Source organism: Teleopsis dalmanni, chromosome 1 (genome assembly GCF_002237135.1).
Source record: "Teleopsis dalmanni isolate 2A chromosome 1, ASM223713v2, whole genome shotgun sequence".
Taxonomy (NCBI): domain Eukaryota; kingdom Metazoa; phylum Arthropoda; class Insecta; order Diptera; family Diopsidae; genus Teleopsis; species Teleopsis dalmanni.
In genome coordinates, this window is record NC_051846.1 from 141,872,365 (window position 1) to 141,890,910 (window position 18,546).

Consider the following 18,546-nt stretch of genomic DNA (forward strand, 5'->3'; position numbering starts at 1 on the left):
ATTCCAACCAGCTATTGTCCGTGAGCCAACCACCTCAAAGTGAATAAAAAGTTTGTGTATCGTACCCTAAATGGTTATAATAGTGCAGGCAACGTCGCCAAGCGCTATGATGGTGAATGAAAAAAAAAAACATCGACATCACCTGAAATGGTTCGGAAAGTGAAGGCGCGACTTGAACGAAATCCACGTTATAGTGGTAATCAAATGACCAAAAAACTGTAAATATCCAAGGGAAGCATCCGACGTATATTCCAAAACGAACTCAAGGTAAAGTTCCAAGAGGCACAAAATCTTACACCAAAGCAACAAAAAGTTAGACTCTAAAAAGCAAAGGAATTGTTACGCTTGTACGAACGTGGCGAATTTCCAAACATTGTGTTCTCTGATGAGGAAAATCTCCCCATTGAGTAATTCATAAACTCTCAAAATGATCGTGTTTAGTTAACTGAACGCACTGCCGAAGTAATGATATGAACAGCTGCGACCACTAATGGACGCTCTCAAATCGTTTTCATCGAGCCTGATATCAAAGGCAATGCTACTTATTATTGGAAAAATATTTTGATCGGTCGTAGATCATTGACGTTTCATCAAGACTCGGCACCGTTTCATACAGCTCGTGTGAACCAAAAATGGTTAAGAAATCATGTTCAACACTTCATTTCATCCACATAATCATCAACATTCGAATTCGCCAGACACAAATCCGATGGACTATTCCATCTGAGCCATTTTGGAGAGCAAGATCAAATTTTTGTAATTTGAACATTAAAACTTCAATCACCTAACATTGTATATCACTTAAAGTCGTAAATATCCTACGAATTCTTATAAGGTGCCAAATTAAAAAACATATGTAGGAGTAAACATTAACGTTTGATTAAAGCTAGATTAGACAAATTACAATATTTCTGAAATATTGAGGGTTTTTCATTGAACGTTTTTTTGAGAACAATTTTCTTTGATACTTTCTAGCATTGTTAACATTGTAAATGTATTGTTTACATTTTTCCTATACAATTTATTTAGTTTTTGAACCTATAAATTTTTTCTTCCATTTATGTAAAATAGGTCTCAAATACTTAGTACTTAAAAAGAAATACATTAGAAAAAGTTAACATAGTCAGATAAATCCATTTTTGTTTTACAAAAAAAATTCAGCAAGACCATTCCAAAAGTACATGCCATATTTAAAAATAATTTACATTAAATTAAAATAGAAATAATTTTATTGTCTAAATCGTATAGTCTGTCTGTATACTAATTGAATTAATATAAATGAAAATAAACTTACATTTCTGCTTCGTTTTATCCATTGCGGCTCCACTTGTATCCTCTAATCTATACATATATATTTTGTTGTTCTTTACACACCAGGGAAGATAACTAAATTGCAATTATTGAAGATATTTCTTCTTCAATTAAATTTCATTGAATTAATGCTTAAATTCGATTTAAACAATTTTTTATCTTATTTAAGGTCTATGAACACAACTGCGTATTTTAAGCATTTTATCCAATTGCAGCTTATTTTTAGTTAATTTTTTTCTTAGAACCCAGAATTTGCTTTCTCACACAATTCACAAAAACACACAAAACACAGAACTGCAACGTTTTTTATTATGTAAAGTACTATGTAAGTTCTTAACATTAAGAAATAAAGCGACGTAATGATGACAGCGAAACATTTTACAATGTATAAGCCAGCCCGGAATCTATTTCGCTTTTATATAAATTCACTCAATTTACAATTACAGCTTTCACAAAGAACTATGAATTATATCCTAGGTTTTCTTTTATTCAATATTTCCATTATCTCATATTCTTTAGGAGATGCAGCCAGATATCTGTAAATAAGAAAGTAATATTCGATAAGTATAAATTGCTTTATGTTATAACTATATTTAATAACATTAATGGATATATAATAATACTATAAAAACACCTTAAAAATAAGTAATATTAATTTATTTTGCACAAAAAAAACTTTCTGATTATTTTGAATACTGGACTTGTAAATTCTTTCTAAATTTATATATCATATAATACTTTATTATATAATACTATATCATACAATACTATATCATATAATACTATATCATATAATACTATATCATATAATGCTATATCATATAATACTATACCATATAATACTATATCATATAATATTATATCATATAATACTATATCATATAATACTATATCATATAATACTATATCATATAATACTATATCATATAATACTATATCATAAAATACTATATCATATAATACTATATCATATAATACTATATCATATAATACTATATCATATAATACAATATCATACAAAACTATATCATATAATACTATATCGTATAACACTATATCATATAATACTATATCATATAATATATCATACAATACTATATCATATAATATTATATTATATAATATTATATTATATAATACTATATCATACAATACTATATCATACAATACTATATCATATAATACTATATCAAATAATACTATATTATATAATACTATATTATATAATACTATATTATATAATACTATTCTACATTATTAAAGATTTTGAGGAGATTTGTTAGAATTGTCGAAAGGTTCATAATAGATACGTACTTAAAAGTACGTACTTAGATGAACACTGATTAACCATAATTTTAAATAAATACCAAATGTTATTTTTGAGAGAATCGAAAAATATTACAACTCCAATAAATCTATATTCAATATTCGTTAATTCTGGAAATTTATTGTCTTTATCATCGAGAGAAATCTATTTAATAGGAGACGAAATAAAAATCTTGCACACTTAAATAGATTAACAGTATTTACTAATGACTGCGAATCTTGATGTTGGTATTTTTTCCTTTCATTTTCTATTCTTCATCACACTAGGTTCGAAGAATATAGTGGTGGAAGAATTTATATAATCCCTTAGAGCGCAATGAAGTTGTTCGTTGTTCAGTAGTATGAGTTAGTGCGTTAAAGCGAAGCAAAAAGTATCGACTTAATTTTTAAAAATTTCTGATAAGGTAAGCAGCAGAGGAATAAAGAAATCTTACAAGAAATAATAGCTACAACTTGTCCTTTTGGTAAAGGAAATTGACTTATTAGTTTTGTTGATGACTTCTGTTGCCTGAGTTAAAGGTGTGGTTTAATACCTTCTGTGCTGCATACCATCCGACTGTTATTTTATGTCTGGGTCGTACTTGTAGAAACCAGTTTCATCACATTTTATAATTTCCTTAAAAATGCTGGACCCTCAATTTTAAAAATTTTGAAGGAGATATTAAGATATTGAGCTTCAGTTAAAATTTGAGGAACCATCGTGTTAATTTCTATGAAACCGTGATGAGCGATTGTACATTTGCTATTTAGTACTCATTAAATATTTCCACATGCTTAAGGTTACGACAATATCTGTAAAGAATGACAAATTGAATCTCTTGCTGCGATGGCGGTAGAATTTGCACCGACTCCTTATCATTAAATTTGGGTCTTCCTGGTTCCATTTCTATTGCTTTCTGTGAAACTTATATATTTGTTAAAAATTTATTCCGCATTGCGAACGAAGCAAACATTTGTTAGTCTCTTTATAAAAAAAGAAGGTTTTTTGTATTATTTCCTGACAGCAATATTATAGATATACACATATATATATATAAACATATTACGATTTTTCAACTAATAATTTTAAAAACTGAAAGTATCTAAATTAAACAAATAATAAAATTGTCAAAACAATATAAAAAATTAGCTTATTTGTTTATTTTTTTTAGTTTAACTGAAGGAAATATACATTCAAATTGCAAAATTCTATTATATTCTTTACGTACTGAAAAAATTATCCTTTCGAGTGGTGATTTACATTCATCAGAGATTAGAAATTCTACATTTTAGTTCATACAAAAAAACCGCGTTAATAGTTCTCAACCGAATGCATCGCACAACACTATTAGGTATACTGATTATCCAGACGTTTTTAATATATATTATATCGTATATTGTAATACAATGTAACTCAACATAATAATAAAATCTATAGGTATGTGATAAAATACAAGAAAACAGGTAATACAATACAATCACAAAACAGATGTGATAATAGGATCGTAAGGTTTTTAAAAGTGTAAGAGAGAAAGAAAGAAAAGTAATAGAACAAAATATATATATTCTAATATTAAACATTTTACAAAAAATGCATTAATACTACTTCTTAGTATCTTTTACTTATAAATCAAAAACATATGTTGTTAAAAAAACGACAACACTAACAAAATAGACGAATCGTGAAGGTCACATATTTTACAAGAGCTACTTCTTAAGAAATAGCAAAGTAGTGAAATTAATTAAGCATTAATATATGCATCCAGTAGATGTGAAAAATATTAATTGTAATAATATAATAATAATTATGATTGTAATATTAATAATTGATTAATTTAAAATAATACAAGTTAATAATAGTAATTAATAGTAATAATAATTAATAATAACAATTAATTAATAATAATAATTAATTATTAATAATTATTATTTAATAATAATAATAATTTATAGTAATAACTTATTTATAATAACAATAACTTATAATATATAATAAAATGTCATTGAATAAAGTCATAATTATAAAAGTCATTATAATATTTAATAATAATAATAATAATAAAATAATAATAATAATTAATAATAATATAATAATAAATAATAATATAATAAAATAATAATAATAATAATAATAATTATAATAATAATAATAATTTATAATAATAATAAATAATAATAATAATAATATAAATAATAATAAATAATTTATATAAATAATCATAATAATAATTAATTAATAATATTTAACTAACAATAATAATTATAAATAACAATAATAAATAATTAATAGTATTAATAATTAATAATAATAATAATAATAATAATAATAATTAATAATAATAATTAATAATTAATAATTAATAACTGAAATAATAATTAATAATATTAATAATAATTAAATAATTAAATTAATAATAACGACTATATGAACAACTAGCATAGTACTTTAAAAGTAAGCAAAACCTTAAGATAGTAAAAATAATTTTAATGGTAATAAATTCACTAGGAACTATACCAACAACAACAACAAAAGCAATAGTAGACTCCTCATCAAAGAATATGTGGTCACAGAAATGCAGAAGCAGCACTTATAAAAAAAACCCAACATAATCAGATAGGTTCTAGCATAGAGGATTAAACCATCACAGAGCTTGTTTCCTTGGTCTAAGACGCGAAAAGCATAAATGTCAGTTGACTGGCTGTAAAAAATTCGAAAAATAATAATAATAACAACAATAATACAATCAAAAATATATACAATAATAATAATAATAAACATAACTATATTAATTTGCTTGTAATAATAATAATTTCAATATGTGAACAATAATAATATCATAATATAATATATATATATTATTAATATATATTATATAATAATAATAATTAATATATATTATAATATAATATATTAATAATATATATATCATAATAATAATTAATTATTAATATATACGTTATAATGATAATACTATATATCATTAAAGTACATGTTATAATAAAAATAAGCAATAAATATTAGTAATAAGTATAAAAGATTATAAAAATGTGATTTATCATAATATGTGATGAAGAAAGTAATTCTAAATAATTTTATTTAAATATGTATATAAATCAGAGGTACCATTTAAAAAGTATTTAATAAATTTCGGCAATTTGTTAAATAAAAATTTTTATAGATTGGGATTGGGATTTATTTGGTGTGTAACCATATAAGTACCATATATTATAAAACAATTTTGTTTAATGATCAAATATATTCCCATATTTCCCATATTTTTCCCGATTTAATGAAAAGAGCAAAACAAAATTAATGAAGACACGGTCGATCTGAATAAGATGGCAGCCACTAACAAAACAAATAACAAAAAGAAACGCGTATGACGGAAGAACGGAAAAGATAGACAGACAAACAAACAGACAAATGGACTGATGCGTTCATTTCAGTTGTTGTTGCCATCCGTTCGTTAGCACAAAAGGTTAATGTTCGCTTTGTTAACTTTGTGAACGTAAAACGTGCGTGGTTCTGGTTTTTGTCATTTTTACATTGATGATGCTGATTCTGGTGCTGGTGCTGCTGCTGTTGATTTTGCTGTTGCTTTTGACTTTAATATTGCTTTTGCTTTTAATTTTGTTTTTGTTTTTGATTTTGATTTTGATTTTACTTTAACAGTTGCTGCTGTTGCTACAATTTCTCGTACATACACTTATGTTTTTATTTAAATTTATTTTTATTATGTAGCGATTGACGTTTCTTATTATTATTTACGAATATTAATTGAATTTCAAGTTTATGGAACCAAAACAGGAGTTATAAAATTGTTATTTGTGTCAAGTTCAAAATATTTCATTCATAAGATTAACTTCTGCTAATTACTGCTTCAGTAACATTCTAAAAAGTGGTAGAAAAATCTGACTCCAATCCATGAACTTTTGAAAATTTTCCTTAATAAAATATAAAATATTTAAATCTAACCAGTATCAAATCAAACTATTGCCCTGATCTTTTCATCAACCCCTTTCATATGTTTAGTGTTTATTATGTGGTTTAGGCTTAGATAAGTGGTTATTTTAACAATCCACAAAATATTTAATTCAGCGTTAACGCTTTTTGAAAAAAAATGCATAAAGATTATTCATAAAGTTTTCCTTAGGTTATATGCATTGCTTATTCATCATGTGATATCAATGACAAAATAATTAATCCAGGGTTTTTGTTATTTTTGAATCAAAAATCTATGACTAACAATCGCTTAAGATTATCCATATAGTTTTCCTTGAATATATGCATTGCATATTCATATTAAAAGCATTTTATACATTGACTTCATCATCACACCTTTTTAAATCTTGTATCATTCACAATGGCGTCATCATCCTGTGGCAATATTTGGATATGCAAAACCAGTTCTTTTTTTTTTTTTTTTTTAATTTTTATATTATTTTTGTATGATGTGAGTTGAGTTGCCTTATCCAACACTTTTATACATTTCTATCTTAAGCAATTTTGAATGAATTGAACAATTTGTATGAAGAACAAAATGATAGACAGAAAAACTAAAAGCCGCATTAACTGAGCAACCGATCGACCCTTCAAGTTTGTTTTTATATCATTACGGTTTTGTATTATATTCCACTTCCAAACACATCCATCCACACCCAAGCAACAACAACAAAATTAATACCTACAATTGTGCCCAGAGTTCTGCAGTCGTTCACTATTGATGCGGTCAATACATAACAAAGTTGCAGCTGTTGCTCTTACTGTTACTGTTGTTGTTGTTGTTGTTGTTGTTGTTGCTTTTAACTTGAATTTGAAACTTCTTCATTTTTACTTGCCTAAAAACACGTAGATATACACACACATACACAGGAGTTAGTTATTGTGGCTATATATAGTGTTTGACAGTTAAATTTGCAGTTTATACATAAAAGATAGTCTACACCTGTAAAAAATTGCAGAACATAAGTTTGCAGGTTGCAAGAATCAGTAAAATTTTTCTCAACATTTGCCTTAATTCATGTATATATTTACTTTTGATATGAAAACTATGTACTTTGAATATTTTCTGCACCTGTTAATATTTTAGATTCCTTAAAGGAAGGTCTTGGAGTTAGCCAAGATCCTCTAAAATAGCAAATTGACGCCGGGCATGCGCTGGGCAGTAATAAAGCAGATATGAGGCTCTTTCATCGTCCCGTTCACAACAACGATATGAATTTCCATGCTTTTAAACTTACTTAAAAATAAAGTAAGGAAAATTAGACCAAAAACGTCGAAAGCTACCCTTAAAGCTTTCACAGCACTTTTCTGACACATAAAAGCTCTTTCATATGCAATAAGTAACTTAATTCAATGGACACGGCAAAATCTTGAAGTAACTTACTAAGTAAGCAGTAGAAAGATGGTATAAGAGAGAGATTGAAATTAGTGCACCTATATACAGGAACCCATAGACCTGCAGCTCTTTGTAACAAGAAACAATTGAGTTTTAACAACAAAACTATGTCAATTCGTTGAAGCTATCTACATCTTTCTATCTTTCTACCATAGATTATCAACAATTTAAGCAACATAAACGGCTCCATAGGAAAGTTAATGGAAGGTTAGGTTAACTCAAGATGGTCTATTTAACCATCTTATTCATATCCACTGTTTACTATTCTCATATATCAGTCAGTTCTCTTGATTGGTTAAGTAAGTTCCTTGATTTTTTGCTATCAAGTATCGATCACATTAGCCTAGATATTACACAGGTGTCTTTACTTGTCCAAGACCTGTTTGTTTCCTGCACAACACTATGTTTCTACAACAATTTGCAGATGGCAATAAGAATTTTAATAACGCTTCTGTTTGCGTTCAGGAAAATATTAGTAGTACTCAGTTTGACGAAACTTTCAGTCCTGTAATTTCTTTTAGTGTTATTGTGCCTCAGAATCAATTTAAGGCGTACCCTGAAAACGGCTCAAATTTAATTTACAGCTGACAAATCCTAAGCAACCTTTAAGTTATAGATAGTTTAGATAGTTTAAGTTATGATAGTTTGTGCTATAAGGAACTATAAATTTAAATGTTTTAAAGTAAAGAATGAAAACTACTTAATATAGCTCGAATACTTCCGTTGACGGTTACATTAGATTCATGCATATAAATCGATATGTTTAATGCTGTTAGCAGCCAAAACAATGTAATATTATAACATTTTGCTCATACTTCACATGCTACTACTAAACCTTTTTTCGTAAAGTATCTGAACGAAAATTGTCATCAAATGTAACATCTGTACATCCGAGCTGTTAATAAACGTGACGATAACATACATTATGAGTTTCATAATTAATATTAATAGAAGATTTTGAAAAACGCAATTAATTAAAAACGAGTTTCAAATACAATTTAATTAAATATTGATGTTATTAATATCAAAATATTTATTATTTTTACAAATCTACAAGAATTGCTTTAAATAAATTTAATGTGTAGAATATTTATTCGTGAAACTCTCACATCACATATTTTTTGTAATTCACTTCATGAGTGATAAATTTTCAAAAATTTTTAAGTGTGGAAAATGAAAAGATTTTAATATGACTTTCTATTTTAATAAATGTTTATACCTGCCGCCGCGAATTTTCGTAATCCATCACTACATTTATCTGAGTTATTAACACAGAAGTATCTGCGGCTCGGTTTGGCTCTTCATAACTACGTGGGTATGCTGAATTCTATCTAATTTTTGCTATACCTGCTCACAAGAGAGAAATTTATTTTTTATATTCCCTTCACTTTTCACTCCAAGAAGCTCTGATTAATTTACAAATTTTGTTGTTGCCAGTATTGTTTCCGCCTCAGCAACTTCGTCATCGTCATCGCCACCGCCGCTCGTCATGTTTGACCTAAATTTTATATTGTTGCTATAGACAAACGTTTTTTATTTTATATATAAATTCCACACAAATATTTAACAAAATTTTCTACTTTAGCGGTCGTGTATTGTGTTTAATTCATATTCGCATTATTCTAGTCACTTGATTGAGAATTTTTTATTTTGATATTGTATGTTTGTAAATTGTAAAAATAGGTTTCCCTATTTTGGCTATTGGATAAAAAAAATTACAAATAATCTAAAATTATTGTATCTTAAGTTTAACTTAAGTGAAATTCATAATTAGTGAATATATCTGATTAATATACGTACTTGATTAACCATTGTTATTGTAAATATTATATTACATATTAATAAAAGAAATGAATATTCCTATGAAAGAAATTGCTTCTATAATAATCTTGTTAATATAATAAATATACACCAGATATGTTATATAAATACGTATTGATATATGAAATGATAAACATATAATTCCTTAATAATTTTTTTCTTATATTTATTCGCTAATCTTTTAAATTATCCTCTAGTCTTCTTAAAGTCAAGAAACAAAATTCTTAACAGTACCTTAAAATTCATGTAAAATTTATCATAATTGTCTTTATAATTATTTTCTTTATAAACATTAGATGATAAATACGAGAAGTACAACAAATAACGATATTTTCTTTAAAAATATCAGAATAGATTCCTAATTCCTTTTCAAGCTTAAATTAAAAACATAGTTTAATACAAATTGATTTCTATGTAACAATCAAGTCCATGGAAACAAAATTGAAAATTTATAAGTATTATACATTTATCATAGTCAATTTTTTATGGCAATTTTCAATGTATTTGAAAGATATTGTGCAACGCGAACTGCACTGGTGTAACTTACAACGTTGTACCCTAACCGCAAACAGTACTCCTCGTTACATCTCCTATCAATTTTTCTACCCAACTGTAAGCATGAATTTGAGTCCTATTACCGTACGACTTACCCTTATTAAAATGATAAGCGATTTTTACACTTACCCAACCCACTTTTGCTCATCTTATCTCCTACATATTCCTTTAATATGTACTTTCTACCATTTCACTTCTAGAATAAGACATTAATATAAAAACAGAATATGTTCAGAATATTGAATAATATTATAACAAATTATCCATCAATTTTGGGATAAGACAATGTAATATGATTATAAAAACTTAGAAGTTTGTTGGAATCAACGTCATTTTTAGCAGCCCTAACAAATACCAGATAGGTCACATGCAGATGATGTTCTGATGATGACGTGCAAATTGTTTATTGATCTATTCAGAACTATAATACGAGTTACAGGCGGCCATATCAAAAAATGTAATTGTTTGTCAACATTTCTTTTCGTTGGTTCATTGAAATTTAATAACAATATAATACAACAATATAGCATTTCCCACATACAGCGGCAAAGTTGGCAATCAAACAAAAAATTCTAAACAAAGCTAAAAAATCTTAAAGTCGACCTGGTTCAAACTAGACAAGAAACATATCAGTCACTTGTTTCAAATAATGCCTAACCTGCTCAGTACTATGGTATGGGTGCTGACAGGTCACTGCGTACTAAAAGTCACCCTAGTGCCTTTTATAGTGGTTATGACTCTGTGACAGGGGAAGAAATTCTACTCTAGCTTATGTGTCATTGTTCATCGTTGGCTACGAAAAAATTTAAAATCTTTAGATTCTCTTTTCTTACCGACCTAACAGACTCATATCCTGTAAAATTAAGATCAGAACAAGATTAAATATTCAGAGCTTCTTTTCTTGTCGACCTGACAGATAACTGTTATCCTGCAAAATTAGGGTCATGGTAAAATTAAGATCAGAACCAGATTAAATATTCAGAGCTTCTTTTCTTACTGTCCTGACAGATGACTGTTATACTTATTAGGTTGGTTCACTTTTACTTGTATGGGAAAGTCGTGTCCTTCAGCATTGGTCGTATGCTATAGTTTCGGGAATTTTTCTACTCTGCGTTTTAACAACGCTAATCCATGGTATCAACATAGGCCATTATTTGAACTTAAATGGAGTTTAATGTATAAGGCCTACCTAATCATACAATTTGAAAACTTGCAATTATTGGAATATTCTGCATATATAATGATTTATTTTTAACATAGTTCAATAATAAAAAATAAATAATAATAATAACAATAATAACAATAAAAAACCATTTTTTCGGTTAAAAACTTATTCAATTTTATTTCTGTTTTTAAATTTAATTTAAATAATAATTATAAAACTCAAAGGGATGAAACTGTTTGATAATATATGCGTTAGCAACGTAATAATATTATTTATTTGATTATTAAATAAATGTTATTTCTACCCAATTGTTTAGCGCCACACGAAGAGATCACGTGGAAAACGCTTAATCATGTTCACTTGAAAATAGAACTTTGACTATATTTGTTTATATGTGTTCTCAAAACTATGTACTTATATTAAATGAAATATAAATAGTCGCAAAGATAATGAGGCGAAAAGGAAAAAAATTAAATAAAAAAAATAGCATGGAAACAACAACAAGCAAAAATAAAACAGCTACGAAAAACCCTCAAATTATAAATAAATATTAACTGCAACGACGTCAAAAACGTTCGTCTATACACTTGTACACTTGAAGCGTACAAAGCACATATAAAGCAATAGCAATATCTTATCAGACTTAAATATGAGATTCACATGAAATAATGTCACAAGAATTCCAACTTTCTTCGAATTCCTCAAAAATAAAAAAAATAAAAAAAAGTTAAGAAAACAAAAAAAAAAACAATAATAAAACAGTTTTCAAAGCCAATAACAATGAAAAGCAATTTAATAAAGAATGGAATTTTAATAAAAACAAATTGTAGGTAAAGAAACTTATTTAAATATTGTTTTGATGAGAAGAAAAAAAAATGCCAATACAAAAGCCACTGGAACTGCATTTGCCATGCAATGAGAATTGATTGAAGATGCGCACATATACAGTCAAACACAAACGCGGCACATACACACACAACAGCAGCAACTGTAAGCAATAGAATATTTATAAACTTTTCAGAATGAATGCCAAGCAATTCTGTTAATGACTTCGTTATTGCATTGATCGGTAAATATTGTAAGAGAAACAATAACAATAACAGCAGCAGTAATAGCAACAACAATGAACAGCAATGCCAACAGTAAACACAAAAACAAAGCAAAGCAAAGCAAAGCAAAGCAAAGAAACAAAAGCAATTTGAAAGCCAGACTAGCCAAATAACGACTATTAAAAAACGATAAAAATATCTTTGACCAAACAAAATGTTTCCAAAGCGTGAGTCATTTTTGCACTTGATTTCATGTTAAATGCAAAAAGTACAGCTTTAAATTAACAGCCACGACGCAACAAAAACAAATACAAAAACAAAAACAAACAAGCAACAATTCTTCTCTTATGACGTTTTGGAAAAATTACGGCGGAAATAAACAAATTGTTGACAAAACCAAATGAATTGCGCGGTAATTTTGATTTTGTTGTTGTTGTTGCTATTGTGTTGTTGCTGCTGTTCATTGCATAAAACTAATCGCAATTTTTCTAAAGAATATTGAACATTATTACCTATAATGGACCTCGTCTTATTGACGGACTAAAAATTTCTTAGTAATTTAGTAAAATAAATTACTTGTTAGTAATCAGTAATTCTTATTAAAAAAAATTTGATTGTTTAAAATTATATATAAATACAATGGAATTTCAAATTTTCTAATTAAAGAATAATAACAACAATTTTTGACAACAATAAATACATATCTTGCTCGAAATATACTACATTTACTGTCAGTACGCTAAACAAATCATTTCCTCTCACTACTCGCAAACAGACCCACTTTGTGTTGGATTGTCAATAACAAAAGTGTTGACTGCCTTACTAAACAGGAAACGGAACGTAGAGTTAATGCATGTACTCTACCAAAGAGTATATTGAAGAACCACATAGGTATTGGGATGAATTCCAATTTAAAAACTATTAACCCGATCACAGGTCACAAAAATAGCAAATAAACTCATTACCCTAGGCAGAAAATCTAATAGAATTTACACCACATTACTGACAGGGTGATTTAAGCTGAAAGTTTAGCCAGCTTGACTACTGCAAGTGGGATACCAATATCTGCGAAATGAATGTCTGGAAATTGAGTGCTGCCTTGGTAAGGTCGTCTGTCTTACAGTTGCCTGAGATGTTCTTGTGTCCAAGTACCCATGAGAGCTGGACACTGAAACGTTAGCGAACGCGTTAAAAGAACCCGGCATACTCTAATTATTAGGAATGTGGCTATAGCGCCTACTAGAGATTTGATGGCAGCTTAACCGTATCATATCAGAAGATTATGATATTCACATCCGCGATCTTGTAGGTTAGAACCATTCTGCTTCGTAGTAAATCGCTATTAATTCTGTCTAAAAGACACTACAATGGTTCAGTAGTCGAAGATATATGGTTAGGCTCAGATTGTTGGAAAATATATCACTTTCGAATCGAAAATATATGGCATATTTTGCAGTCGGTAGTGCAAAAATCTACCTTGTTATTACAAGCCACTTTAACCAGAGTTCAATTTTCCCTGCTAGGTATAAGAAAGTCGAGCCCAACATAGATGTATGGGTTAAAGCAATTCTAATCAATTGAGACAGAAACTAGCAAATTCAGATTCAGTATGATAGCTTGTACAGATCATCGGTATAAATCATTAAGTCTGGTAACTACTATTTTAACTTGCTGTTTTACTAAAAACAGCCTTTGTTGGGATGGAACGTAGAACTACAGTCATGTGCAAAGCTGCATTGCCCTTAAAACCCTTAGGATGAAATTAAAATATTGGAGCTAACATAAGGTTTGTTTGGTACATAGGTGTTTCTAGATAGTATAAGATCTTCGAAAACTAAACATACAAGCAATTATTTTAACGGTAAAGCAAACATTGCTATAACTGACTACGTAAATGATAAATACTGTGGTTTCCCCGACTAGAAGTGGAGTCAAGTATTTATGTTTATATTCGCTGGTACCAGTAATTAAATCAATCTGGACTTGAATTTGTTGTGAAACAATATCATTTGTTGATTTTAAAAATTTTTATAAAATAGTCTCAATAAACACGTGAGCGCGGAACAGAGGACTTTGAACATTCCAAACATGGCAGACGACTTTAGCGCAAAAACAGAACTTAGCCGGCAAGGTAGACAGACAAGGTAGTGTAGTTTCAATGAATTGATATATCATAACAATAAATATTTCAATTTTTTTAGTACAAATAATGATAGCTAATAATGATAGAAGTAACAATGACATGTTATCTGATTATAAAAGTTAAATAAAAAAAAAATATGAAGTAGAATTTATATAAAAGATGTTTTAACAACAATTCTTTCGATCAGGTGGTAACAGTGGATTTACGAAGGTAATAAGATTGTGCATATTCAATAGGCAATACTACACCTACTTAGATGTTGTTCTTCTCCTAAGAGTAATGATTTTGTACTGATCAAACCTCTAATTTAAATTCGATAAAAGACAATTTGAGTAACCATGCCAATTAAATGCAGTGCAGTAAGTTAAATTGTACAAGGATATTGCAAAACTACTTAACTAAAGTTATGACTTTGTTAGGCATTTTCACGCAAGTAAAATTTTACGTTAATGACAGATTTCTAATAGTTATTGTTTGCAAGTCTGAAGAAAAAAAAAGCAAGAAATTACTGATATAGCAATAAGATATTAAATATTTTATATCCTAAAAATTATTTAATTATTTTATATCCGTATAATAATGTTAAGATTAATGTTATTGTTTTCACGCATATAATTAATTACTTCTTTTCGGAAAAATGTGTAGTTTATTCATATACAGGGAGGTTCATTTGAGCTTTGAAGAACTTCAAAAAGTTATAGCTTTTAATCTAGTTTCAACTTTATGCTCACGTTGTGCTTAAAAACAGCTGATGTTAATGTTTACAAGCGTATAATAAATTTTAAAAAACATATTATGCTGTGCATATGAGGAGGAAACTGCACTCTACCTTATGTGCCCTTTTCTTACTGAACTGACGGAGCTATCATCCTGCAAAGTTAGTTACTTGGCCAAATTTATAGAACTGTCAGATTGGTTCACTTTCACTTGAATGAAAGAATCGTGCCTTTTAGCGTTTTTTGTGCGCTAACCACTGCGATTCTTTTAGGATTCTTTCGGTTTGCGTTTAAGCAACCCAAATCGTAGGATCATAAAAGATTATATATGAGCTTAAGTAAGGTTTTAACACAAGGCTCCGACGTAACTTAACTTAGTTATGGACGGAAAAGCTCAAGTGATCGATGGTCACTGTTTTAAGATTGTGACGCTGTGAATAGGTTACAAGATCGGATGGATCCTCACCGCGAATCCTCAAGTGCCGTTCAACATTACCAAAAGGAACAACACTAACAAACGCCTAGGACACTAGATATAAACCGGCTCAGTTTCTGGATATAGATAACTTTGCAAAACAAGTTCAACAATAAAATATATTAAAATGCTAATGTGCTCAGAAAAAAACTTCTTAATAAAAGAATTAAAAGTACTCAGATATCACATATGTACAGTGCGTGATTTATTTAATGATCGACTTGTAGATCGTGATAATGACAGCCAAGTCAAAAAATTTAATTGTTTTCCTTTCTTTGACAATAATTTCTGTACACAGTTATTTCCACTTTTAGCTTAACAGATAATTCACCAAATTTAGATTGAAGTAGGTTAGGTTAGGTTATACCGGATCCACTTAGGCCTATTGGCTCATTGTACTACCGTATATATAGGGTGCAAACTCAGGGTTTAAAACCACCTAGAACCTTTTGCGAAGCATAAAATGCTATTTAAAGTCAGGTTCTGTAACTGGTCCAAGTTCTCAGGGAAGGGGGCTCCTAAAGTATTACGTCGCTGCTGTGCATGAGCTGGGCAAAAACACAAAAGATAAGAGGCGCTCTCATCGTCTTCCCCACAGCTACGACAGATTTGATATAGATTAAAGTAAAGTTTTAGAAGTTTTGTATGTGCTGTATCAATTTCTTTGAATCAATAATAAATAAAAATAGGGTGGATTTCTTCTTGTCGAATGTGACGCGCCTTATAACGAAAAGAAAGCTAGAAGGGTAAAGAAACTGCAACAACAAAAATTTTTTTAATTTATTGAAATTTGGCTGACTATACAACGCTGTTTCAAGTATTGCCAAGTAAGTGATCAGTGAATTTTCAAATTCTTTATATATTAGTTTTTAGTCCGTATATAATTTTTTAGACATCAAGTGCCAGTGCCAGGCTTAGAACTCGTGCCTGTCAAATTAGAAACGAATATTAATCACAAACTTTCCATGCTCAAGTTCCAAGTTTTTGTTTCAAATATATATTATTAATAAATAATAATACTTCACCAAATTGTTGCAATCTTTATAAAACTAACTAAATTGAATGAATACCTGGAAATGAGAATTATTCTCGAAGATAATACACAATCCGCAATAATAGCAAATACCTTCAGAAATAAAATAGAGATGTATAAACCCAATAGTGCTGGGTCCTGGCTTTATAATGGACAAAAAGTATTTAAAGACGATCTAGGTATAATCAACAATCTTAAATAAAAACATATATCGGAATTTTTTATTCTAATTGGCAAAAGTAGAAAATATTGTTAACCTCATTGAGTGTTAAAGACATCAGTAACACATATGAAAATATAAATTTGTAAGGAAAGGTAAATGTTTCACATAACTTATTTTTATTCTCAAACGCGTCAAATAAAAGTATGGGAATTGAGTACATTTGTGAACTGTTATTCGTAACGCCAAGCTTTTTGTCTGTAGCTTTATATGAAGACTTTCTTTATGGTTATTTTTGCTTGATTTAAGTAACAACAAATAAAAAAACAAACACTGAAAATAAAAAACAAAAAGCAACAAACAATAATAATAATAGTATAAAAACACGACACGACTAATAATAAAATGCGCAAAAGAGAACGAAAAAAGTATTAAAAATAATTCGGGTACAATGACCTAAAAATTAATGCCGCAATTTCATCGCCATTTCACAAAAAATTTTAAATTTTTAATTTTTTTCTAAATAAGGCGCAAAAGAAAAATGATACAAAGAATTAAACAAAGATATGCAATATGAAAGTAGCAAAACAAAGAAAGTTTTTATTTGAACGCATTATATAAATCTATATATTAGCGCATGAGGTCATAGATACTTCAAAAATAGCAAAGCGTGATATTAATCAGCAGTTTAATATTTAATTAGTAATCTTATCGGGACTAAATCTAAAAATTCTAAAAAATGTGCTGTTGAAGAAAAAACAACATATGAATTGCATTTATGGTTAAAAAATTTAATACTCAACAACAGCTGTTTTGCTGCAATGCAACACAGATAAAAAAAATGAAACCTTGCAGAATTCTTCTTTAGCAAAGAATAGAAAATACCTGCTTATTCTTAAAGAAAATATCATTTTATTCAAACGTTACATGAATCAGTAACAAAGTAACAAAAAGTGGTAAACAAATAAGCAATTTACAATATACATTTTAATGCTTCATTAATTATCATAACTAAAATTTATATTATGAAACAACAGTTGTCTCAGCTGCAGAAAGCATTTTTATTGCACATATCTGCAAAGGAAATATAAAACAACATAAACAACATTGATCGAAAAATACAACGCTGAAAAAGCAACGCCGCAAAGCAGCAGCAGCAACAACAACAATATAGCTTGAATGTGCAGACAATAACAGAAGGTAGCTTTACAGATATGTCTGGGAGAGCATAGAACAGTTTGCTCCGGTGCTGTGAAAGAAATAAAATCCAAAAAGTATGTATTAACATGAGAGTTGCCATCAGTGAAAGTTGAACACGCAACAAAGCAGAAATTTACCGAACAATTTTTATTATTCAATTAAATCGATTAATTACAAAAAATAAAACATCCTTTTCGTAATTTTATTACAAAAT

At 28.3% G+C, this 18,546-nt stretch overlaps 1 protein-coding gene across 1 annotated transcript in view; it reads right to left on the reverse strand.

Moving 5' to 3' along the window:
- LOC119669066 (serine/threonine-protein kinase minibrain-like) overlaps positions 1-18,546 on the reverse strand; it is a 44,864-nt gene that overhangs the window by 25,469 nt on the left and 849 nt on the right. The window contains exon 3 of the mRNA XM_038078826.1: positions 1,295-1,847. Within this exon, the coding sequence (XP_037934754.1) occupies positions 1,295-1,349 (55 nt within the window). The 5' untranslated portion in view covers positions 1,350-1,847. The remainder of the gene's footprint in view (positions 1-1,294; positions 1,848-18,546) is intronic.